The sequence below is a fragment of the Drosophila albomicans genome, chromosome 2R (genome assembly GCF_009650485.2).
Source record: "Drosophila albomicans strain 15112-1751.03 chromosome 2R, ASM965048v2, whole genome shotgun sequence".
NCBI lineage: Eukaryota > Metazoa > Arthropoda > Insecta > Diptera > Drosophilidae > Drosophila > Drosophila albomicans.
The window spans coordinates 10,824,789-10,852,102 of record NC_047631.2 but is presented as its reverse complement, the minus strand read 5'-3'; the positions used below and the strand labels follow the sequence as shown (position 1 = coordinate 10,852,102).

Here is a 27,314-nt window from a genome sequence, read left to right as displayed (position 1 = left end):
TGTGTGTGTGTTTGCAAGTGTGCTTTGGATTGTGCATATGTGCGCGAGTGCTGCACATGTATGTACATTAGCAAAGCGACGCCGCCGACGCCTTCGCAGCAACATTTTTTTGCACCAAACGCCAAAACCAAAAACGACGAGGACAATTCGCTGTGCGCTGCCGTTGATATCCTCCTCCATTCGTTTTTTTTTTTGTTTCTGTACTTTTGTATCCCTATTTCCCTCGCATTCCTCGCCTCGACTAGCGGCCACTTTCATCAACGCCAACTTTAGATTGAAACTGAGTGGCGAGGTGCGGTACGGTGCGGTGCAGTGTGCTGTGCGGTACAATCAAAATCGCGGGCGCTGCAGCGACGTCATCGAAGGCAGCGACAGCGACGCCAACAAGCGCGCGACCAACGTCGCTTGGCCGTCATCGTTAACAATTTTTGCACAACATTGCAACAGAAATCTGCTAAACGCGAAACAAGTTGCGGCGTTTTTTCAGCTCCTCGGGTCCTGTCAACGCTGCTGGCTTACTACAACACACTGGCTGGGCACAGGACGGACAGACCGAGTGACAAACAGACAGACAGACACGCAGGCAGGCAGGCAGGCAATTTACTAGGCAGTGCCAGGCAGGCAGTCGGCAGGCAGGTCTTCGCAGCGCATAAATCACAGTCTCACAGCCAAGCCGAGACGCAGCCATAGCCAGAGAACAGACTCAACTCAAAGCTAAACTCCAACTCAATCCAACTGAGCTGCAACCTGTGACAAGAAAGTGAAACAGTAAAAAGAAAAGAAAACGATAACGAAAAATCAAAAACAAAGAAAACGAGTGAACGTCTCCTCTTGCCTCACATACTCGAGAGTGGGTTTATGTGTGTGCTTTGAGCATAAAAGTGAAAGTGAAAGTGGGCGAAGATGACTTGAAGTGCAAGTGGAGAAAGTTACATACACATAAGCAGACCCACCCATCGGACAACAACAACAAACATTTGGGTATTGGCTTTGTTTTTTGTGTATAGTCGAAATGCCGCCGCTGCCGCCAGTCGAGGACGCTTCAAGGCGCTGCACTTTGGTGTTGAAGGCGCAACGATTGGTGCCGGCACCGAGGCAATTTCTGTGCGCCGCGACTCCATCTTGAATGACCTTTTGACGTCCGCCCCCCGCCCGAAGACAATGTAAACGCCGGCGTTTAGCATGTAGGCAGTTTTTCTCTCTTCATTTTTAATCAAACCAATCAACAACAAACCGGCCAGCCAACAACAAATAATAAAATAGACAAAGTTACATTTTTACCAATACGATAAAGCAACAACAACTGCAATCAATCAGTCAATCAACAACAACATCAACAACTCAACGCAAACTAATGCAGCATTTTGTTCGTCAACAACAAATAACAAAACAACAACAAAAGCAAACAAAATAATCAATTATAAGCAACACTCTAATAAATAATAATTATTAACTAATAAGCAAGCAGTCAGTCAGTCAGTCAGTTAATCAGTCAACCAGTCAGTCAATCAATCAACCAAGTCAAGTCAAATCAAGTCACAAGAAGTAACTTCCAGTTTGATTTTCGCATCCCATTCCGATTTGAAGCAAAATTCAAGCGTCTGAATTTGATTCTCGTCTCGAGTTGAGTTTTCCAATTTTCGGTCAAAACACGTTCGTCTCGGTCCAAGCATAACGGCAATTTTGGTTTTCTACAAATTCAGACGTAACTCCTTAGTTAGTTAACACTTTATATTGAGCAACTTTGGCGTCGAACCTTTGGGCGAGTAAAATCTACAACAAAAAGATATTACAAATTCTAATCAAAAGTCAACAACAAAAAAACCTACGAAATTACCTGAAAATTTTTGAAAAAAATACCAACAAAATCTACACGAGCAGAGAAAATTTAGGCAAAATTTGACAAGTGCAAAAAATTTATTATAATTATTTACAAAATTAAAAAAACAAAAACATAAAAACCAAACACAAAAAAAAATTATATAAATTATTACGAAAAATACGAAAAAACACTGAACTTGATCGTTTAGGAAAAAATATTTAGGAACTTTAAAATATAAAAAGCAAAATTCAAAAAACCAAAAAAAAATCAAAAATTCATGTGATGTGATATTTTTTCGATATATTTTTAATTTACGGGTAAGTCAAATTTTTTTGACCATATATCTATATTCAATTTACATTCATACTATGTCTTTTTCTCACTGAATTTCGTTTCTTACTTTCTGTGATCAGAGTCACTTCAAAATCAGTACATAAGAATAATTTGAAATACAAAATTAGAAGCACTTAATCTTAAAATATTTTTTACGACCTCAAATGACTAAATGTATAATACTATGCATATATGTCGAATTAAAAAAAAACCGTCTGATTTTCCCTTAGAATTTTTGTAGGGTCTTGTCAGTTAATACTAAAAATATATGCAACTTTACCCTTTCATCATTGTATAATTTAGAATTTTCATACTTGTCAATTTTTTATTTTTCAAATTTAAATCAAAATCAAATTTAATTTAATTTTTATTATACATATTTTTTATATTTTATGCATTTTTATTTCTTTAAAATTCAACATTTAAGAATATGTTAATTAAGTGTTTCCACAACGTTTACCTTCACAATTTATTTTATATTAAAAATGTAAAAGGAAAAAATAATCGTCTTAACCAAGTGCATAATTAAAGTGCAAGATAAGTTTAACTTCTTACCCGAATCTATTCTTTTTAATAAATTAAAAAAGGCTAAGGTAACAAAATATATTGCATTTTTAAATTTTCCAAGAAAATATGTCTTGTACATTATTATAATAAGATTAAGTTTATCAGAACATTTAATATTTAAAAAAAAAAACCGAAATATGTCAAGCACATTATTATAATAAGATTATGTTCTTCAGAATATTATCTTTTTTAAAAAACTGTTAAAAATTTGATCGACTCGAGTCGACATGAATTTGGTTCGTTCTCATTCTCGGAGTCGTAGTCGTAGTCGTTGCTCGTATCGAGCTCATCGTATTCGTCGTTGTTGGTGTCGGCGCTCAGCTGCAGCAGCAACATCACAACGACAACGACGACATGCAGCTGGAATGAGGATGCTCCTGCAGGAGGTTGTATATACTCGTAGAAGTGTGCACATGGACAAAGGACTCCCGAGCAGGAGTTTTAGTTGTAGTAGTAGACTTTTTGCTTTTCTACAAACAGATGCACATGCACATGCAGTCGACAGTCGACAGTCGGTGGGTTTGTCAGCGATGCCAAGTTTGGGGGGACACAGGCACATAATGTAAACAAGGACATGCGCAGTGCAACAGGCAACTGAGGCAGCATTGGCAGCGACGGCAATAGCGACAGAGAGGCAGAGGCATTTTGCATTTCCCCAACTGGAGAAATGTTGCAACGCATGCAATGCAATTGCCAACTAGAAGATAGTGGTCAAGAGGAGGGGGGCGTAGGGCAGCCTGCATTTACCACCAACAACGAATGCACGTATGTGTGTGTGCATGTACATGAGAGTGACGTTGACGTCGCAGTCGACGTTAACTTGCCACAATTTAGATAGCCAAAAAAGGAACTGCAACAAGCCAACTTCGTGTGAGTGGCCGTCTCTCTGTCTGTCCGCCTGCAGCCAGCCTCTCTCGCTTTGGCTGGTGAGAGAGCAAAACAACACGAAAGCGCGCGCGGTAGAAAGAGAGTAAGACACTGACTCACAGCTGAGTGAGAGCAAGACAGCGTGTACGAAAGCGACAGAGACAGAGTGACAGAGAGAGAGAGACACAGAGAGCAAGTGCAGCCCCGAAAGTATGCACTGGAAATGCACTTGAAGTGCGAGGCAGGACGACACTGAATGCGGGAGTAGGCAGCAGACACACATACACACATGTGTACACACATATAGGCAGACACACTCGCAGACACAGAGAAGTCGTTGTAGTCGTTGCTTCTTTTTTGTTTTGTTGTCTCTTTTCGGCTTATTTTTAGAAGTTATGCCTACTCCCCAGCAGGCCCCCATCAGCCCCATGCTCTGGTCGTTTATTTACTTGGCCAGGCTCGTTACTTTTACATGGCTGCAGCAGCTGTTCGTGGAGGCTCAGCACGTGCAGCAAGCAACTGGCTAAAAGAAGGCAGCTCTCAGCTCTCGGCTCTTGGGCCTCACACCTCCCTTTCAAGCTCCCCGATATGGTGCGTTGATGATTATGACGATGACGACGATGATGATGATGCATATTGGGGGCTGTCTGGACCGGATGGGTTGGGTGGCAGGTAGTCTGTGGCATGCACGCAAAGAGGCTGCTGCAGTTGCAGCTGTATGTGGTACGTGGTTGGTCGACTCAACACTGCTCAGGTGTGGGTGTCGTTGGGTGATGGGTGTTGGGTGGTGGCTTCGCCCAAACGGAAGTGTGGTCGCGTAGACATTGCGTAGAGTCAGCGCCAAGTTTTTTCTATTTCTTGATGCTCAGCTTTTTGCGAATGTGTGTGTGTGTGTGGGGTATGTGTGGAGTGTGGCATCCAACACCCTCCACCCACTCAATGTGCGTTCCCAATGCAGCAACAGCATTTGGTATATAGACATGGCTTATATAGAGCTTGCCTCTCTCCCAAACTCTGTGTGTGTGTGAGATTCGCGCGCGCGAACTTTTAGCAAGAAAAAAAACTTATCAGAGATACTTTTACATAGGAGTTAGCGAGCGAGAGAGAGAGTGCGGAGTGCTTGGGGGAGGCGCACTGAGAACCTCTGCCCGCTGCATTTTGCACGTCTGGCGGCATGGCGATTTTTTTTGGCGGTCACCAATGTTGAAGAGGGGTACGCGCTGCTCATCTACAACTACTCCTCATCCTCATCCTCACCAATGCCCATGCCCATACCCATGTCCATATCCATGTCTATGTTATGTTGTGTTGTGTTGCGTTGCGTCGCTTGGTCGCTGGTTTTGCTGGTCGCTGGTCGCTGGTCGCTAGTTGATGGAACGCCGAACGCATCGCAGATCTATCGGCATCGGGCGTGCGGGTAGTTGGCATACGGCTTTTGGACGTCTTTTGAGTACCAACCATTGCTTTTTTATATTCTCGCCTCGACGCACCGAGCAAAAGGACACAAAACGCAGTAGCACGCATCGGCAGCAGCAGCAGTTGCCGAGTGGCTAACGGTAACGGTAAACGGGCAACGTTAACGTTCGCTAGCTGGCACACGTTCCGTACGTTCCGTGGAGAAGTCCTGGCAGAGACAGAGCTGGTCCAAGTCGTCGACGGTTCGGTACATTTTCGGACTTGCTTATTTTCTAAAATACTTATACACACTCTCCGTATTCACTCACATAAAGAAAAACCCATATTATTATATATAATATATATATATAAAAATTCTATATATATATATAGATATTGTCGTGTGTATGTGCAGTTGGTTGCAAAGTGCGCGCGCGTTTAACGCCCCCGAAGCCACCCTCGAGGTGGTCGAGTTTCGAGTGCCATCAAATACTATTCATATATATGTACAATAAATGTGAAATGAAATAAAATTATATACGCATCTAAATATACACACACATATATATTTAAATGTATGCATCTGTAACGCGAGTGAGTGTGCGTATCGAAATCTAACACAATCATCGGGAATGCAACCAATGCTTATACAAAAAAAAGCAGCAAAATACAAATACAAAGCATACAAAAAATAAATAAATCCTCGTCATCAAATTGATTTTTAATATTTAATTGCGCTTTATGAATGATAACAGCCACAATCGCAGCACAGCGCAGAAAAAAAAACAAAAGCAAAACAAAACCAAACGAAACAAAGATAAATCAATTTTAATTATTTAAAATCAAATCAACAAATCAAAACGCAACGTATCGAACATTTTTTTAAAAATTCACCTTCAATTTAACTCGCGTTTATCCTTTGTCAACGTCTGCGTCGTCGTCTGCTCACCGTTTTAATTTCAACACAAAAATCCTTCCAAATGGCTGCGTCTAAATCAAAAACTAAACAAATCCGAATCACAAATAAACTTTAAATAAAATCAATCGTTATATAACTGACATAAAATTAATCGAAAAAGATCATTGATATCTTTTTTTGCGTTTCCATGTGCGCATACAACTTAAAGCTGCGGCACATCGACAAATACTTTGACACATTGCAACTGCAATTGCCAAGTGTAATAACTTGGCATCACTTGGACCACCTTGAGACCGATTCAATTTCGAATCGCATTTTGTTAACGGCGACGGCGACGCAGACAAAAATGCCAAAATTGGCATCGCGCTGCGCGACGCAATCATCGAACTGCCGCCTCAGACTGTCAGTATTAGCTGTGGACACGAGAGAGAACAACAACATTACCATGGATAAATAACATCAGTAAATTGTCCTGTAGGTTATCCCCCCAACAAAAATCTATAAAAACTACCTCAAGATTCCCTTAGACAAATCCGCTACCCAAAAAATCTCTTTGAAATGATTCTTAGCACAGCAATTGTTTGCACTCAGCCGGGAATATACCATAATTTTTATAGAAATATCATTATTGTGGATCAACAAATATTTTGATGAAATTCATTTGCGAAATATACATATTTAGATGGTTTAAAATTTCTTACAATTCTTTGAATTAATTTGCAGACCTTTTTTTAGTTCTGAGATGATGTTTATAATATAAACTTTTCCTTCTTTAGATTATAATTTGTTTAAAATATATTTTCCAAGGAATTTTTTATAACATAAATGTTTTTCATTTGAACTTTTATAATCAAAAAATAAGTTCATGTAAGTTATTTACTTACTGTCTTCTTCTTTAAATTATAATTTTGTTTTAAAATATAATTTTCAACGTCATTTTGTATAATAAAAATGTTTTTCATTTAAAATTCCAAATTAGTTTATGTAAATTATTTAGTAACTGTCTTGGACTCTTTTTATTTGATATCATTGATATTTAGAGATTTCAATTAGAAATGATTTAAAAAAAAACATTTTTTTTTATTTAGTTTTTATATTGTTTATTAATAAGAATTTTTGCTTTACTTTCAACTGCCTCTCACAAATGCAAAAACGACTTGTTAGCTTGTCTCAGTTTTTATTTAACCAGAGCAAGCACGTGCTCGTCGCATGCAACAAGATACAAGACAAGACAGGCAAAAAAAAAGTGCTTGCCGCCAAATGAGAAAACGACAGCAAAGCACATAAGCCAAACGCTTGCTGTTTAATTGTTTTTCTTATTTTATGCTAGTTGTAAATATTTAGAAAATTTCCCCAAGTCAATGTTCGCCGTAAATTTGTTGCCAGCCGTCGGTAAAATGGCAAAAACATGAACTCACACTTATGCACACACAGTTATCGAAAAGTATCTCAGAATGTATCTCGAAGCTAAGCAGGAGCTGTAGCTGAGCATAGTTTCGCTTATGTTGGTCGCATTTATCTTAAGGCATTCAAAATGAGAAGAAAGTGTCCAACGGAAGGGGCTGTGCTTGAGCTGCCTCACAAGTTGTACAAGGCACTCACACAATCGCAAACACACACGCACACATAGAACCCACATTGCTCATACTCCATTTTGTTCCATTGCCCCAACTCGCTGCCGCAGTCGGCGTCGCAGCAAACGCCACTTCTGCTGCTGCTTCTGCTGTCGTTGTCGCTGTCGCTGTCAATGTCGCTGCTTGCCCCTCCATGTATTTGAAATGCGCACTAACTCTAGCTCAAAGAGAGAAAGAGCGAGCTGCGTATGTTTGTATGTGTGTGCTCCCCCTAATATGCGTGTGCATCTGTATGTGTGTGTGTGCGTATATCCTGTTTTTTGTATTTATTTTATTGCCCGTGGGAGAGGAAGGCTCTGCCAGCAATTTTATTTGCAAAAAACCCGAAAGGGGGCTGCCTCGCTTTGTGTGTGTTTGCTGTTGCTGCTGCTGCCACTGCTGATGTTATTGGCTTTGCAAAAACCCACAGCTGCTGCCCGATGTCCTGCCAATGTCCTGCGCTCGCGTATTTTTTCGCGGCTGCAGCGGGAAAATACAATTTTTTTGCAATCGTTGTTGTTGTGTTTGCCGTGGCTGTTTTTGCCATTGTTGTAGTTGGGGCTGCCTGCCAATACGTGTATGCTCACTCACACACACAACGCTTGTATGTTGTACGACGCGGCAAATGGCAACGGCAACGGCGTCGTCCTCGGCCTATTCGCGGCGAAATAATTTTTCGCATTTTTAGTACAAAGCTTCACATCAACGTCGTCGTACAAACAAATTTTTATTTTCGGATTTTTCAATTACGTTTTCATTTATTTTTAAGTATTAAGTTTGCGTGCACTCAAAAATACAACAACAACCAAAAACAACAACAACCAAAATCATACAAAAAATTATTCATATGTGTGTGTAGATTGTACATGCACATATACATATATAGCATATATATATCGAACTCTATCCTCGAACAACAAAAGCAACAAACAGCAAAAGTCAAAACACTTTTCAGACAAGAAGAAAATTTAAATCATCCAAAACGAAATCGCAAACATTTTTTGCAAAGTTTTTTGATAAACACTAAAAAAGTCGGAACAATTTTTCAAGTGATATTTCGAAGAACTCTCTGAAACACGATCTCGACAAACTACCGGAAGCAACTCTCAAACAAGTTCCCAAGTTTCTATAATTTTGACTCTATTTGTCTTTACGTTCAACTCTAAAAAAAAAAAACAAATCATAAACTTATTTTGTTTGTAAACAAAAAAAAGAATAAAAAAAAAACAAGGAAAAAGACTAAAAAATACAACACAAAGTATAAAACTACATGAAAACGAAATTCAAATGTAAAATCAAAAGTACAAAGCAAAAAAGATTGTTGGCAACATTTTTATAATTACTTATATAGGTATTATTATTATTTGTATATATGTAACAATATTTTTTATACGACAACAACAACCAAAAACAACGCGAAAGTCAAATTTTTGCATTTTCTACAACACAACAAATAACACACACGTGATGCTCTGAGACTCCACAAAACTGGTAAGCCAACTGCGAAATGCGTGCGAAATATGTGTGAGAAATAAATAAGGGACATTAGGAGAAATGAGACAGCAGACAGCAGTCAGCAGAGCAGCAACAAGACACGACAAACTCCCTAATTCGCCTAACCCCCAACTCTCCCTGCTTCTGCTGCTGCTCATTGACTTCTCCTTTCGCATTCAGATTCAGACAACTCACTTCCCTAACACACAAGCTCCTCTCTCCGACTTCGCTCTTTGCATTTTGCACTTCGTCGTCGGCATCGCACGAAGACTGCATACAATTTCGGCTGCTTCGTGCGCTTCCTGCTTTCTAATTGCGTTCTCTCTCCGTATGCCTCCCATTCGAGTGTGGGTCTGTGTATGTGTGAGTGCATTACATTAGCCTGCAAGAGCAAGAGAAGCAGAGGCAGCAACAACAGCAGCAGCACATCGTCGTCGTTGTCGTCGGCTTGCTCCGTTATCGTCATCCTTCGGCTTGTGTGGGTGTTTGTCTGCGTGTCTGTGTCTGTGTGTGTGTGTGTGCGTGTGCGTCTCTCTGTAACAGGCCTGCTGCTTGCTTGCTGCCTGCTTCTTCTAGTTCATCTTAAGCTACGCGCGCGTACGGTTCGCCTCGCCGTTCGTGCTCGTCGGTTCTCTTCATTCGTTGCGTCGCCTCGCTTCGTTCGGCATTTTCCTTGCTGTGTTTCTTCGTCTAGGTACGTGAGTTTGTGTGAGTATGAGTATGAGTGAGTGTGTGTGTGTGAGCAAGCGCACACTTACTTGCACTTACTGCCGCCTGCGTATAGGAAATTATCTGCTGCTGCTGCTGGCTCAGCTTCAGCTTCAGCTTCTGCCGCTGCTGCGACGTCTACTGCGTCGTCTAATACATATATAAATAATATATATTATTATATAGATATACATATATTTAAATGCGCTCTTCGTCTGCCTCGCTCTACGTACGTGTGTGTGTTTCTGTGTATATAGAAAAAAGAAGCAAGCTGGCGTCGTTAGGTAGGAGCAAGCAAGCCAGCAAGTAAGCAACGACTACGACTACGACTCCGATGACGTTGCTGCCTGCTTGCAAGAAAGTGTTGCATACTTATGTGGGCACAACGTTGACGTCGCCGTAGCAGCAGCAGCAGCCGTGGCAGCGCCTTGGTCTTTGGGTTTTCGGCATTTCGCAAAGCCAAAGCATTTTACTTGTATATTCTAGAATACAAAATTCAGTACGTTCCTAGTCACGCGCGCTGGCAGAAGTTTTACTTGGTTTTTCTGTCTTCACGACTCACGACGTTGACGAACGCCGCCTCCAATTGTGTAAAAAATAAAACATGCAAATCAATTAATACCAAATATTCACAACAAAAATTTAACTTTAACAAATCAAATTTAAAATAAAAATTATAAATAATAATTCAAATATCTATGGAAGCATATTCAGTGCATAAGCAAATGCTCAATAAATTATTCAATTAAATCCATTTCAAATAGTTGTCTAAATATAAATACAAAAAAATTAAAGCATATAATTAAATAAAATAAATAAATATTAAATAAAAACAAAAGTAAAATAAGTTGAGAAATGTTTGCTGCTGCTCAAAGAATGCAATTCGTAATCAATGCAAATGTTTCGCTACTGTTTGTGGTACGTGAATTGAAGTTGAAATCGGGTTGAGTTTATTTGTTGCGTCCATCAAGGCGGTCGGCAGTTAGACGCACGATTAGCCAACCAACGCGGCAAGCACAAACACACACTCTGCAGCCATCTAGAGGAACACGCACACACACACACACTCACGGACAATCAGTTGCGGCTGTTGCTGCGGCATTGGTGGTCGGCAGCATTGCGCATACGACACGTTGTCACGCAGTTCCGCTGGCTGCGCATTGGCGGCAACGTGTGTCTTGACTTTGACGGGGTAAAAACTTGGCCGGAAATTATCTAAAACTCTCAAAAGCAAAGTTTGCCCAGCAGACAGACAAGCTTGGGAAACAGAGCGCCTTCGATTCGCCGCAGCTCTGCTCAACTTTGTCAGCAACTGACTGTGGCTTGAATTCTCCCACACACACACACACAATCACAGACATACAATTACATATATAGTTGAGATACACATACCCGAGCAGCTATGCCTAATTATACATATATAAATATATTCAAACTCACACATACTTAGACGTACAGAAATTGGGTTTCAGACACGAATATAAAAGCACTTGGCCTTCGTTTCTTGTGAGACATTCGATCGTCTTGGCTCGCAGCGTCAGCGTCGTGGCCTCTCAGGCCGGAGCAACAGCAACATAGTCAGGCAGCCAGTTAGAAAGGCAGATATCCCTTGGTCAGTTGGTCAGTCAAGTCAGGTAGTCAGTTGTAGTTCGGCATCCATGCAGCATCCACTTCGTGAGTAAAAGGACAAACTCTTCGAGACGTTCTTTAATAGCATGATTATAAAGTCAATTTAAAATAAATATTTTTGTGCAATAATTATTGTAAACCAAACAGTGATGAAATATTAACTAAAAATATATTAAATAAAAAGTAGCTCAGTGATAACAATTTGTTAAGTGCAAAACAATAATATTGAAACTAATCTAACATTCGCGATGTCATATACTAAATCGAAATCAAAATCAAATATACTCCTTTGTATTTATAACAAATTTTACATATGCTTCCATATAGATTGAAATTATTTTTATTTTATTTAAAAATTATTTTGTAATATTTTATTTTAATCATTTTTAATTTGGCTCTCTTATTTATTTCAATAAATTAAACAAAGTATTTTACCAATAAAAATAAAATAAAATAAAATTATTGTTTCTCTCATACTTATACAATTGGAAATTTAGAAAATTGAAAACTTAACAATTTTATCTCTTTGTCTATAGAAATTCAAAATTAAGCAAGTAAAGCAAAATAAAATGCAAAATCCTTCTCAAATCAAGATTTAAACAAAAAGCGCTGCGGCAACGTCATAAAAATTTCAAAACAAAAATGTAAACTACGCTACAAATACTCTAAAACCAATAAATAAATTGAAAATATATTGTTAAACGAATGAATTTTAAATAACCTATAATTAATGTAGCCCAACTTTTGGCAGAGTGCATGAAGTGAGATTTAAAATGTAGCATTCAACGCGGCTGTGCCTTAAATGAAATGAAATTTATTATGCTCGCCACTTCAACAACAAATTAACAACAACAAAACGCAAAGTGTTTAGTGAATGCCCACTCTTGACCCCCTGAGTTGCCCGCAGCGCCAAAGTGATTTTGTGTTTGACCCCTGACCCCATAAATATGAAAAACGTGTATTCCGTGTATTCCGCCTTCTGATCCCACAACAACAACAACAAAAAGAAGAATATAATTTGCAAAACTTGTGCTCAAAACGAGACGCTCACAAAATGTGCCACCAACACCAAAACCAACGACATCAGCAACGTCCGCTTCAAATCCTGCCACAGGCTGAGGCAAAGGCAAAGGCATGTCCTGAGCTGTTGCCACTGCCACTGCCTCTGGCGGCAACAAGGCGGCATTCAAGCAGCGCCGCTGGCTGCTATCGCTGAAGCAAGACGCAGTTTTCACTGTACCGAAATCTCATCGAGTAGGCCAATGGCTATGTAATCTTAAATTAAGGGTAAAATATCGCAAATGGTATTGGTGCAAAAACAAAACAAAAACCAAAAACAAAAAACAAATGAACAAAACCCAAAAGACTACAAACAATCATATATATGTTTAGAGAGAAAAATCGTCAGAGTCAGAGATCTTTAATAACTTTCTTGTGAACAATAAATATGTTAAACTTACTTGAAAGACAGTCATAAATCAATTAGAAGTTTGCATTTGCAATCAACATAAACGCAATAGAAAAGCGAGCAAGTTTATTTACACTTGTATATTGTTTGAGTTCAATCAGTTAAAGTTTATGTTTTTTTATTAAAATAGCCGCAAAGATGTGAATTCAATGAATTTTTGTTATATTATTTAATAAGATATTAAACCTGCACATTATATATAAAATTATGTTTAAAGGTTTCTTTTTAAATCTTAATATTTGTTCTTTAATATTTTTCATTTACTTGCAGCTTAAAATGATTGTAGAAAAAGTATAGTGCTTGCATAAAAATTAAAATTATAAATGAAACTAAGTATGAAATGAAATATCAACAATTTTGCTTAGTAAAGATTTTAGCTTAGGCCGCAAAATGTTCGTGACCCGTCTTAGAACCCAACGACCACTCCTTTTAACACTTTCTTTCAGCTTTAAAATCGCCAATCGAAAGATCAAATTACTAATCACAGTATTTCTTTTGCGCCATGTGCAATTGTTTGCTTTCTGCTTGCAGGTTACACCATATCGAGAAGTTATCCAATGAGAAAGCCGCTTAAATTTTGGTAAGTACTTACCCCTAAGCTATCTTTAAGGTAAGATTAAGTAAAGATGCAAATGCGACTACAAATGCCACTCCTTTGTGCCCGAGTGGACTTCATTTTTTAATTAGAAAGTCAACACACACATGAGCAGAGATAGACAGAGACAGACAAAGTCTCCAGCTCGAGCAAGTATATGGCGCCTTTGTCAGTAGTTCCCTTACTTCTGGGGCCATTTTTGTTGGCTTTTGTTTACTCTTATTTGTGTGCTACTTAAGATGAAATGGCAAAGAAAAGTGACGTTGATGCAGCACAGGGCAGGATTAGATGAGCAATGGGAAAAGGGGAGGTAAATATGAGGAGGCAAGGAAGGGTTTTTTTTATATGCATGGCTAGCAATGCCCTGTGTCCGTTTTAATTTTAGGTACTCTTAACGCAACGTTGACTGCCATTTCTTTTCATTTATCTTTCTCTCTAACTCTCTCTGTCTATCTTTGACTCACTCTATTTGCGATGCTGTCTCTTTCTATTGCAATATGTCTAGCACAAAAATTGACGCTGACTAAGAAGGCAAACGCCTCATTTGGATGTGGGCTTTGGGCGTTGGAGAGATGCCGCCTCTTGAGGTAGACTCAACAGCTACGGAAGCGGAAATTGCTGAAGTCGCAACTGTATGATGTCTGTGTTGGTGTGTGTTTATGTGAGTGCTCTAGTGTGTGTAATGATCCACTGCTGACAGCAGACGCAGTTAGTTGTTGCCGTGTTGCCGCGTTGCAACAATTTTACAAGCAGTTGCAATTATTTTCAGCTTAAATGACAAAATGCAAGGAAACAAGTCTTAAGCATTTTTCCACCTATGTGTGTAGAATGATCCAACTCACACTAGAGACCTCGTTATTATTCTTGTTGTTTTTCTATTGTTTGCTGCTGGCAGTCAACTTTCTGTTCCCCGTCCTCGCACTAAACGAAAGTTGACTCTACGAATATGAATACTTTGCTCGAATTTGATTGCGTTTAGCCTATTTGTGAAAAGAATGAAAAGTTTATGCAGAGAAGACAGAAGACTAAAAATGCCAATTTAAAGTATCCATAAATGTTAATAATATTTTGTTCATACTTAAAATATTTATTTTTTTCAATATAATTTAAGATTTTTCAGATTTGTTTTTCTATGAATAACAATTTAATTCGATCACAAAATTTAATTACTCGAATATGATTAAAAGTCAATCCTACTTACGTCTTTAATGAATAATAATTTGCTAGTTTTCACATTTTTTGCATAAATATTTTCATATTGAATTTGGCACTAATATTATAAGTTATTAATAGTTCACTTAACATATAAATTTTTATATTTTATAATTCTTTAGTAGTTTTCTTTCTAAAGTATTTAAAGAATAAGTCTTGTGCTTAAAATATATTTTTCAAAATCCAAATAAAATTTTAGATTGAAATTATAATTATATCGATTTAAGTATTCACAAAATATTAAACGGTATCTCTTGGTCTATCAATCTCATCTAAGGCATCAAGCCTGCCTTCTTCGTTATTGCAAACTTTGCTAGCCTCTCAGTGTGTTTGTGTTTTGTTTAATTTTAACAGCGAGCAACCTGCTTTGGCCCTGCTGCTTGAGTAATGAGTCCTGGCTCCAAAGCTGGCGCTTGGGCCTCATGTACTCATGTACGTTGCCACTTCTGCTCCCTTGGCTTTGTGTGGGCCATGCGACTGTTGCTGTTGCTACTGCCACTTTGCCAATTTCTTTTCATATTTGCCATGTGTAGCAACAGTAAAAGCGGCAACAACAACTTCTCATTTTGCCGCTGCTTGGGCTGCTCTTATGTTGGCCTAAGTAAGTGCACCTAAGGCTACTTATGAAAAATGCAAATTTAAGTTGACTTTTAGGCGCACAATGCCCAGACTTCAGACTCAGCCTCAGTCTCAGACTCAGTCCTGTCAAGGCATCTGGGCAAAAGTTGAGCCAGTGTATGGCGTTAAGAAAGTTGTGCTTATAAAATATTAAGTACATCGACTGGGTGACCGCCCACTTTCCCCACTTGCCCCTGTCCAGTCGACAAACAATGTCATGTGGAAAGTGAGGCGGATGGTTCGCCATGCACTGACAACTCTTAAATAGTAGCTGCTGTAGCTTTGGACCGGAAATCGTTTTAAGAACGGAAGTGAAAATTCTGGCAGCTGCAGCTAGCTGAGCGCAACCATCTAAATAAACATCTAACATCGTCGTCCATCTGAGGCCCGAATAATCTTTTATTGAAACTAAACAATAAAAAAAACGCGACTACAACGCAAATTCATTCAATTGCAAAAAGAAAATTACCCTAAAAAACCAGAACAGCGACACAGACACAACCACAGACAGAGGCATCTACAAAAGCTGACTACAGCAACAAGTCGTTATGATTATCTAGAATTAAATAAAGCACACACATCAACACACACACATACAGACTGATGTCAAGCACAATTCTGAATCTAACTCGGACTCTGGCCAATGGCAAACGTTCACTTGAGTTGCACGCCTCGCTGAGCAGAAGCTCGTGTCGCCCCCGCTCTTGTTGCGATCTTCATTGCTTCCTCTCGGCCCCTCTTCAGGCACTGCCTCGCCACAATCATCATCACTCCAGTAAGCTGGCAAATGCCCCAAACGATCGCGAGCGCGCTATTCGCTTTGGAAATTAAGTCAGCAAATGACTTGTAGAATATCAACACATGCTCATCGGACTGCCCAGCACTTGCCGCTTGTTTGAGCTGTGTATCTGTGAGATTGTTTTTATATTCCTATTTTTTCGTTTTTTTTTTTGTCTATTTCGGACAACAACGACAACGAGCAGTTGAGCAACCGAGCAACAAGATAATCAAGTGTAATTTATTTCGTATTTAGTGCGCGCCATGCATGAGCACGACTAGTTTCGATTAAGTACAACTACTACAACTACGACTACGAATAAAACTATGAATACGAGTCAATATCCATCAGACGATCGAGTATCTACTAGAAATCCAACCACATACTCAAACATACTAACATTAACATTAGAAAAAACCGATATCTTAATACTCTTATGTTAGAAAAATTTAAAATATTTCCTCAAAAAAAATGTTGGCACAGCCTGAGCAGCATTTATATTAAATTTTAATTACATCCAATTCTAAAATAAAAACTTAATTATTGAATATTGCAAAAACGCATTTAACTTTATAAAAAAAAACACCAATTTAAATTAATACCTTTTATCAATATCATATTTAGTAATTATTTATTAATTAAAAATCTAATCAGATGTATTTATTTTTTCAGTTTTCTATTAAAATTAAATAGTTATGCATTAGCAAGTTGAAAAGGATTAATTAGTTGTTTGTTTTATAAACGACACTGTAATTAAAATAATAAATTTATGCAAATTATTGTTAAACTTTGGTTATCGAATTTTTTCTGTTTATTTTTCTAATGATATTGTACATTTTATTTATTTCATAAATTATTTCATAAATATTTATTTTACCTATAATTATTTGAGTGGATAACATATTTGAACAGTCATATTCTAAATCTACTATGCAGTGAATTCAATTCCCTAAGATCCCTAAAACATTAACTTGCATCCAAGACCATTTTTATAGAGTTTGTATTCAACATTCCTCCCCTATACTGATTAAGCACATTAATTAACTTTTATAAAGTCAAGTGCATTTGAATAAAAAACAACCCCATAAGTCTAGTGATCTGTGTATCTCGATTTCGTGTCTCATGGTCCGAGTTTACATCTCTCACAACTCAGAGCTCTCTATGCACTGTCTATGTTTGCGTCTCACATGTCAAAATCATTGAAGCATCGCATTACACTGGACAGTTCTGGTGCAATTTGGCGTTAACTCGTTGCAGTCTCATACTCTCTTATACAGCGAACATTCTATTGTGATAGTTAGATATATTTTTACTTGAATTTATTTGTTGTTGCATAAGCAATAAGGCGGAAGCTTAATAGCTATCAGAGACCGACTGCAAGTGACAACAACAAGTTCGTTTCGGTTCCCACGTGCTCTGCCACCAGCAAGCCGCAAGCAGCAACAAGCCAACAAGTGACACACCCTTAAGCCAAGCTCACACCCAAATAGTATGCCACAAAAGGGAACACAACAGGTCGTGAAGGCAATGCGGCATATAGCACGCACCAAGCCAAACAACAACAAAAGGGGAGAATGCAACATAAATACATATTTAAAAAGGCAGCGAACGAGAGGAAAGTTAATAATATGCGAGAAAGTGCAATGAAAAACAATAACAACAACAGCGACAAAAGGTAAAATCGTCACCCATGAAGCAAAGTTCCGATGCTGCTGCTACACACAGAGAGAGAGAAAGAGAGAGACACAAAAGGTGGCATGTGACTCGTAGCACGGGACAAAGTGACCGAAATGTCGAATGTTGAAGGTGGTCACCAATGTCCAACTGCAAATCTTTCAAGAGTAGTTCCGCTCTTTTGTTCCAGCTCCCATTCCGTAGTGGCCACACATCCGCTTCAAGTGGTCGACTTGCCTCACGAGCTTGCCTCACCAAGAACAACTCTGCGAGCAGGGAACAGCACTGATTTCTGGTGCTGATTAACTTTGAATAATAATTGTAATTAAAACATAGACTGAGGCGGGGCAGGACGGAGCGTGAGCCATGTAATAGGTGACACAGGTCATGCCAAGAGAGTGAATAAGGGGGCGATAAGTTGTTGACCAAGCCGGAAGTAGGCGCCATTTTGTGGAGTCAGCTTTATGTCTTGCCGCTTATTGGCCACTCATCCAAAGAGTCACCGAATTTCAAATTCTGACTCGTAATAACACTCAACTTAATTCGTAATGCATAAAAGTTGTTCTCGTTGTTGTTGCTCCAACAAAGTTTACGTTACGCTTTATGAGCAGACTGTTACGGTGTCTATCTCAGTGTGTGTGTGTTTGTGTGTGTTGTGGGTGTATTTCTTTGCGCTTCCATAAGCAGCGCGCCTAGGCGAATCACTAGCGAAACGAGACTAAAGTGGATCCCACTCCCCTTTTACTTGTGTGCTCCCTCTATTAGGTCGTCTCGTCTTCTTTTGAGCGCTGAAATTGATTTCGCCGCGTTTCGTATTTGCCGCTTCTCGTCGCTTGGCTGCCTCTTTGCTGCGCCCCCTTCTCAGTGATTTAGTTCCCCTACGCTCACCCAGTCAGTCACTTATCTTTCATTAAACGCATTGGCCGCCGTTCAGAACGCTGATTAACTTGCAAGGCGAGTCGTCATTTCATTGGCTGTTCACTTTATGTGGGGGCTGGAACGTTTCCTTAGCTCTAGCCAACTTTTTGGTTTACAAAGTTGAGAGCTAAGAGAGCGCAGAGTGCGGAGAAGCTAATCAATAAATCACTTCAAGGTTTTCTTAATTAAAAGTTTTTTGGCCAACAACAAACCACAGACTCGCCTCCGTTGCTCTCTTCTTCTACCTAATAAACTTTTCTACATGCCATAGACAAAAGACAAAAAATACCCAAAAAAAAAAAAGGAAAAGAAAAATTGATTAACTGCCAAAAGACCACAAAAAAGCTGTAAGTCAACTTTAGAGCCCCAGGACGTTCGTCTCATTCCAATAGACAAAACTTTTCGCAACTTGTGCAAGAAAACTACGTAGGTGAAACTACTCTACACTGAAAATCTCTAAAAACTGTAGAGGCAAAAACTGATAACTGAAAACTATTAAACGCTTAATTCAGGCGGAAAATGAAACGAAATAGTTTCGAAACTAAGGCGTACCAAAGAAGCGCCAAATATGCTTCGCCTTAATTAAGGGTAACTTGAGGAAGGCGCAAAATGAAAAGAAGAAAAAACGCTGAAACTGGGAAAATATCAGAATTGAAACGGAGAAGAATGGCCAAAAACGACGGAATGCCGGCTAATTGGCTGGCGAGAAAAGCACAATGCAAAAGGCAACCCCAAGGGCCAGTGAACTTGGTAGAAAATGTTTTTCTTAAGCGACCGCAAAATGAGCTGAAGTGCGGAGTCTATCAAAAGAAATCAAAGCGAATCTCTTGGCCCCCACTTGACATTAATAACCGCTTAAGCTGGCCACACTTAGTGCTTATGATTTCTTCTTGCATTTCTTCAAATATTTGCCCAGGCCAAACAATTAAAAAGCGCCAAGAAAAAAAGGTAAACCGCGGTGACAGTCCAGCATTTGCCTTAGAGATGAGAGCGTGACACGACTTCTGAAATACTGAAATATATTACACGAATAGTTTATAATGCTACATATGTAACTGATTGAATACGTTTAATTATAATAATATTATTTTTTTAATTTTATATTTTTATATAAATTTGCTCAGGCAGAAATATATCATTAATTTTTACAAAATTTCTTATATTAAAGTATTCTAATTTTATATTTGTATCATATTTACTATTGTAATTCAGTTTGAAAACGGGTCTATTAAGTTTATGAGCAGTAAAAAAGAAACGATATTAAATTTCTTATATGAGCCTACACCAACTTTAATGCAGACAATTTTCACACTGGGACATTCTACAAAGTAATGTTTTGTAGTGACACCAAGAACAACTTGTCACGCGCCCAACTCTAGTTTTGGGGCAACCTTTTGTCATAGACACCACGCACCCACCGCACACTCAAGCACCGCACTCTCACAATGCACACTACAAAATCACAGGAAAAGAAAACTTTTGCTTGGAGGCTATTGACATAATTTCTGTGGGCAAGCGACCCACAAGTCACACTCAAGGCGTTGGCCAGACACTTGAGGGCCAATACTGCTGAAGACAGAAATCCACCCTCAATTAGTTGCTTGAGAGTCGTGCAGGACTCTTGCAGTCCTTTTTGCCAAAGACGTTATCCTCTTGTAAGTTGAAATGTAATCCGCATGTTCTTTTGTTAATATTTGTTTTCTTTATTTTGACTTCTTGCTTCAATTGTGAGTGAGAATGAGAGCGATGATTTTATTGTTCGGTTTCATTTACATGGTCGTTTTGTCAGAGTTTTGCCGCAAATTAGCCTTTGTTTTTCGGTCATAAAAGACGTTCTTGATTACGTAGACGCCTTCTTCTTATTGCAACTTCCGATTGGAAGCTTGTGTAACATATTTCTGGAGCCAAAAGGAATGAAGTGCAGGACACAATTCGGTTTTCAGATTTATTATAGTTTTTTGGTGGCTTATCTAATCGTCCGTTATTTTTTTCCCTATCTCACTTAACAAATCTTGTGCACACTTCAGTGCTTGATTGTAGCTCTCTATCTATCTATAACTATATCTCTCCCTTATACATATATTTTTGTATAATATCTAATCAACGGCGCGTTTCCAGTTAAAATATTTACACGCTTTGTTGGCACTACCACTTCTAGTTCCATTTCCAATTCCATTTCTATTGATTCTATTATTATTTTTATTTGTTTTCGACTTTTTATCAGGTCCCCTTTAGGCAAACAACAAATTCGTCTCCTCCCCGAAGCGAAGGCATCTGGTGCCATATTGAGAATACTTTTTAATGCATTTCTTTAATAAAATATTGTTAATTTATATGCCAACAATTGACCTGTTACCTGTTGGCCCGCCAACACTTCCGTTTACAATTTAAAAACACTCTACTTCCGCTTGCAATAGTAGTCCAATAAGTCGCAAGTCCTTAGTCCAACCCTTCGTTTATAAAGACTGCCGTTCCCACCAATTCCAGTTGAGGGCCTTCTGCGGAATTTCCCGGATATTGTTATGTGCCAGCGATTGGGCCATATTCATGCTCATGTTGATGGCAGTGTGAACGCCTTTTCCTTCCGCCTACGCCTCGATTAAAACAGCCCAAGTAGTTCAATGTGGCTTCGTTGCTGTTGTTGTTATTGGGATTGCTGTTTAACAAATTTCAAATAGTGCAAAATGATTGCGGTTTCGTGTTGTGCCAGTTGCCCCTCAACTCGCTCATGCCACCCTTTCCACTTGTTCCCACAGCCAATTTAATGTGAGGGCAGCACGCGAGAAATTGCTGTGCGAAAACATACAGTTGCAGAGCCACTGCACAGTTTTATGTGTAGGTTTTGTGGTTTACAAGCCAATTGGAATATGAAATCTTTCCAGTTGGCTTGATCTTACGCCTACCATTCTGCAATTGGACTGTGTACAGTTTAGGGGAGAGTGTAAAAATTTTTGCGAAATGTGTGAAACTGAGATTCATAATGCATTATAAATTATTCAAGATTCAGAAAATTATACATAAATTCGTTAAGCAGAACGAACAATAGTGTGTAATATAATTGAGAACGTCTAAACATTAAAAGCAACATTTAATTGAAATATAGATTTTTTTAACTTATGCAAACCAATGTCAAACTGTAAATGAAGACTCATTCGGTAATTCCAATTAGAAAGCCAATTGGCTGTGAGGCTTCTGCAGCTGTCATCGTTTGACAGCCACTGAAGACGACGCCATGCTGAATCGCTCCTCTTACGCATCTCAAACTGTAACTGGAATAAATATTGATGATTGGGCAGACATCCTGCCACTAGAAATGATTTTCAATTCGAACAAACGTTTATTGCAAACTCGTCACTATAGTATTCCGTCTAGTGTGTATATTATTTAGGTTTAATGTTATTTTAATTTCTTGTCATTAAGTTTATAAAATATACCAACTAAGTATTTACTCTACTATCACTTATTGTTCTAATTAGCAGTTCACAATTTTCACGCAGACTTTTTCCACTCGATGTTCTTTCACTACTACTAAAGCACATCCTTTTAGATTAGTTATGTTTACTTTTTCTCTTAAGGGTTTTTCTTAAGTTTTCTTTTGTACTTGGCAGCGCACAGCGAAAGCAATTTCTCGGTATCCATTACATACAAAAACTACTAGCTATTGTGTACTTGTCTCTTGTCTATATACGTATGTGTGCAGTGTGTGTGAGTGAGAAGGAGAACATGCTACTTGGTGAGATTCTTGCGCTGCTCGCACGTCTCCTTCTCATTCAACTGAATAACACGACGTCCAAAACGTGCCGTCAGCTTCGAGAAAAATCCGACACGGGAAGCGGGCTTGGTGTCATCGGCCGACAACGGTGGCGCCATAGCCTGGTAGCCGTCGTCCTCGCTGGCGGCACTGCGTCCATGCTTGCCACTGCGTCCCTGGCCAAAGTGGAACGTGGCACGCGCCACATTGCTTCGCGTAAAGTGCTTCTCCGATGGCTTCTCCGGTTGCCCGGCTACAACTTGAGCGGTGGCCATCACCGCAGCCTGCGCCAGCGGACGTCGCTCCGACATGGGTGACTTGTGCTGGCGAACACTCGTGGTCGACGGTGTGCCCGGCGTGCTGGGCATAGGTGAGCCGGCGTCCCCCTTCTCGTAGAGTGTTGTGGGTCGTCGTGCGGAAGATCCCTGGTAGAAGTAACGCTGCGGCGAATTAGCCATCTTCTGGGTCTGCGCCAGCTGTCGTTGAGCGCTCAACAGCGTGGGCTTGACATCGACAGCGTTACCATTGCCGCTGGCAGCACTGCTGGAGCGTTTGCTGTGCGGCGTTTGTGGCGAGCGAGTACTCGATATGGAGGCGGAGGCAGGATTCGCAGTGTTGCTAGCGGCGTTCTTGCTGCGTGTGAAGGTGCGACGCGTGGGCTTGGCTGGAGGTGCGGTGACAATGGACGTAGAGGTGGACGCTGTGCTGCTGACCACAGTAGGCGCTACATTGGGCAATCGCGGCGCCACCGGACGATGTGTGGCTGCCAGCTGTTTGACTGCTGCTGAGCTGGCCTGCGACGGTTCTGAGGCATCCGAGGTGGATGCATGGCGTGAGCTACGCGGCTTGGGCAGTGCGAGCAGCATGTAGCTGCAGTAGATGTCATCGAAAGCTTGCGTCCGCAGCGAATTGAGCACATCGCGTCGCTTGTAGCCCATGCCCAGCAGTTGCTCGATGCGCAGCGGATCCTGCAGATCCAGCGGACGCTCCTGGAACGGACGCAGACGATCCGTGTCCTCGTAGCCCAGATTGAGCCACTTGTCGGCCATGACAGCGTTGAGCGTGGTTCGCTTGCCCGGATTAAGCACCAGAAACTTGCGCATCAGATTCTCGCAGTCCATGGAGATGTAATACGGTACTCGGTACTTGCCACGGAGCACATGTTCCCGCAGTTCCTTCAATGTGCCACCATCAAAGGGTAACGAACCGCTGACTAACGTGTAGAGCACCACGCCCAGTGACCAAGCATCGACCTCGGGACCCGCATACTTGCGACCCATAAACAGTTCGGGGGCTGCATAGGGCGGACTGCCGCAAAACGTCTCCAGCTGAGCATTAGGATTGAAGGTGTTGCCGAAGCCAAAATCGGCAATCTTGATGTTCATGTGCTGATCAAGCAACAGATTCTCGGCCTTAAGATCGCGATGCACAACAAACTTGCTGTGGCAATATTGTATGGCAGAAACCAACTGGCGAAACAGGACGCGGGCATCGCGCTCGCGAATGCGACCGTTCTTCACCAGATGATCGAAGAGCTCGCCGCGACTCGCGTATTCCATGATCAGATAAAGCGTGCGCTCCGATTCGATCACCTGGAAGAGTCGCACAATATTCGGATGATCCAGAAGCTTCATGATGCGCACTTCGCGATACAGCTTCTGCCTCGCTGTCGCATTCAATTCCGTCTTGTCTATCACCTTGATGGCCACTTCGCGACCCGTGGGCATGTGGATGGCCAGCTTGACCTTTGCAAAGTTACCCTTGCCCAGTGTCCGAATGATCTTGTAGACGCCATTGCCATTGCCATTCACATACGATTGTAGCTTGAGATCGGAACCGTTGTTCATCCCATCGGCGGCAGCATCGTCGACTGTGGTGGAATCACTTAAGCGAACCGTTGCGTTGCTTGGAGTCGCTGGCACCGCTTTGGCACCGCTCGACACTGCTCCAGAAACTTTTGTTGCTGTCGATGTTGCTGTTGTTGTTGCTGTGATTGTGACTGCTGCTGCGGTGGCTGCTGCGGTGATGCCACCTTTAAGCTGATAGCAGTTCTCCTTTTCAGATGTTTTCAATGTTTTGGGTGCTTTCTCGTCAACTGCTGCCGCTGCTGCTTTTATTTTAGCCACACTCTCATCTGCCAAACCGAATTCTACAATTTCTAAATGTTTATCCGCCGACATTCTAAGCTACAAAAATTTCGTCAACTTGCCAAAGCACAAAAGTCAAAGCTAACAAGATTGCACAAGCAGCAGAAGGCAGAAGTTCAGTTCCAAGTTGAGGAGGAGGGTTCACTTAAGTTCCTTGCGCATGTCAAGCACGCGCCTTGCATAGTTTTAGTTCGGTTTTTTGTTCTTCTTTTTTTGTTTGTGGTGCCGCGTCCTTTATTGAGCTGCAATTGTTGACTCGACAGCTCGACACATCTGCTCTTTTTCAACACCCTCAGGGGACGTCGGTTCTCGGTCTGTAAGCTTTAAGATAAGAACGAAGCACACAGGGTTCGTGGCACGTGGTTCGTGATCCGTCTCCAACCCTTAGCAGTTCATCTGGCGGTGCTAGCAACGCATGACTGATAAAGCAGCAACACGTCCTCGTCCCCGTTCTCTTTCTCGTCCTTACAGGATCGCCCTTTTAGGCGAGCATTTCAGCTGCGCTTCTTCTTTCGAATTTTCAACCCCCTTCGAAGTCGAGTGTTTACTCCTGCAGTCTTCCTTTTTCCCCTTGTGAACGATAGCGTTGCTCGTGCGATCGTGTGCTCGGTGGTTCGCTTTTGGTGTCACATTTAATATCAAGTTGAGTTCCGACAACATCCAAATGTCAACAAATGCCTGTAAAGATACCATAAGAAAGAATTTAATAACACGCGACACCACTGTCAATTAATCATTCATAATGCTAACAAATTGATCATCGAACATCAGTACAATTTCATGAATTCTTTTCATCCTTTAATGTATTTAATTCACACCCAACTCGTTTATTTTGAAATCAGTTTTAGATTACTGAAATATATAATACGTTTTTAATCTTATGTGCAATATGTTTTAAATATCTGCATTTGATCATACTTTAAAGAGATTAAATTTAAATTAACTTTTAACTTTTAACTTTAAATTAACTTTTAATTTGAAATTAACTTTTATAATTTTGAAAAAAAAACTTTTTTTTAATAGTAATTTACTTTATTTCTTCAATATTTATATGCGAGTTTATTCAAAATGATCAATAGAATATTTCTTCTTCATTTTGAAAGCATAAATTATTTTGCGTCCGCAATTCTTGCAACTTATATCCCATAAATAGTACAAGTAACTTGAAAAATTTTAGCAAGAGAACATATTCAAATCTAAGATTTTAGTACAAGTGTCAACTAATAATATCAATTCTAAAATTAAAATCAATTTAAACAAAATTCCGTACTACATGATTTTTTTAATTAAAATCTGCGATCACTTTGCATGCATCAATAATTGCTTTTGCACCACTGTGCTCACATGACCGCAGTGGGCTCAATATGTAATTTGCTTTCGTTTCTCGACGGGCCATTAACTATCGTCCCTCCTGTCGTCCTTATCCTTATGCAGTTATCCATGCATACATCCATACAAGCGAATGAATGCTTCGCATATTTATCGTTCTTTCGGCATTTCTTAATTCCCTCTTGTTTTGCACTTACATTTCGCCAGCATACGCATCCTACAATATCCTGCGATCTGCAGCTACCTACTCGAACACCCGAAACTACCCTAATAACTACCTACCTAACAACAAAAAAAACAAAAACAAAATGAAAAGAGAGAAGTACAAAAAAAAGAAATTAACAACTACAACAAAGGAATTGGGAACTGGTCCTTAATCTTTTCTTTTTCTCTTGAATATTCGCCCCGTGCGACGTGTAACAATTTCTCGTTTCTCATTTCTCGCATCTCGCTTTGAACTCGCCACATGTGGCTGTGTGGCCTGCCAGTGTCCTTGATCCTGCTTACTTGTTGTTGTTGTCGTTGTCGACGTTTTTTGTTGCTTGCAACATTTTCTCTCGTATTTTGCCATCGTCATTCTCTTTGCCTCCGCCTCAGCCTCAGTTTCAATTTCAGCCGCAACCCCGAGCCTAAATGCTTGATGACTGCCTGACGTCCTGACTGCCGGTCCGACTTGTTCGCTTTGGGTCGCATGCAGCGGTATTGTCGTCTCCTTTTTATGCTTCCTCTTCTTGCTGAGTTCATCTGTGCCGCTTTCCTTGACTGTATGTGTGTGTGTGTGTGTCTTGTTGTTGATTCGTAATTCAATTGCAGCTGCCTCTTTTAGGCTGTTATTTCTGTTATTCTCTCGCACTCTCCCTCTTTTGGCAAGATGCGATTTAACATTGCCAAAAATAATAATAACAACAACAGAAGGGCAGCAGTAGCGACAAGCGGACAGACGGAGAGATGCAGACACTAAAAACAAACACTTGCATCTATCAGTTCTTAGAATTGGCAACAATTCGGGGAGGCTTAATGAGTTTTGTTGGTCCATCGAATGCCATTTGAATGAACCATCGTAATGTAACTGATTTATGCATCTGCAGTGGCAACGCCAAAAGCAAAAGAAACAGCAGCTGCAACTGCTGCAGTTGTTGCCAAGTTCATTGTACCCCAGTCCCCCATTTTCATCGCTCTCCTGCAGCCCTTTTCTTTTCCCCCATTATGCATATGTAAACAGAGATCTGAAGATTTGAGTGCCGCCTTTGTGGCTTTGCTGTTGCTTCTGCATCGGCATCGTCGTCGTCTTAAGCGCCCGCTTGTTGTTCATTCTATTTTGATTCTCATTCTGTTGTGCGTACACACATTGTGTGTGCTCAGTCTCTCTCCTCTCTCTCTCTTTCTCTCTCTCTTTAGTTCTCCTGTTGTTGCCTCTTCTTCAGATTCATCGCTTGTCACTGAGTCATCGTAAATTGCCTTGGCCAGAAAATAGCCC

The 27,314-nt window shown here is 40.3% G+C and overlaps 2 protein-coding genes across 11 annotated transcripts in view; one reads left to right on the top strand and one right to left on the bottom strand.

The window, feature by feature from the left end:
* The first annotated feature begins 434 nt into the window (after window positions 1-434).
* LOC117576382 (homeobox protein prospero) overlaps window positions 435-27,314 on the top strand; it is a 65,716-nt gene continuing 38,836 nt past the window's right edge. For 3 of the 10 annotated variants that reach the window (XM_052007532.1, XM_034261088.2, XM_052007526.1), the window contains exons 1-2: window positions 8,203-9,007; window positions 13,347-13,395. The gene's annotated coding sequence lies outside the window, so the exon portion shown is untranslated. Of the gene's footprint in view, window positions 2,140-5,503; window positions 6,378-8,201; window positions 9,008-9,679; window positions 9,705-11,368; window positions 11,393-12,609; window positions 12,635-13,346; window positions 13,396-27,314 lie in introns of those variants that run through there. The other 7 variants (XM_052007533.1, XM_052007527.1, XM_052007528.1 and 4 more) reach the window with 6 other exon arrangements.
* Window positions 21,960-24,566, bottom strand: LOC117573298 (MAP/microtubule affinity-regulating kinase 3-like). Its single transcript, XM_034256402.2, has one exon. It carries the CDS (start codon window positions 24,539-24,541, stop codon window positions 22,337-22,339), a length of 2,205 nt encoding a protein of 734 aa, XP_034112293.2. The 5' UTR covers window positions 24,542-24,566; the 3' UTR covers window positions 21,960-22,336.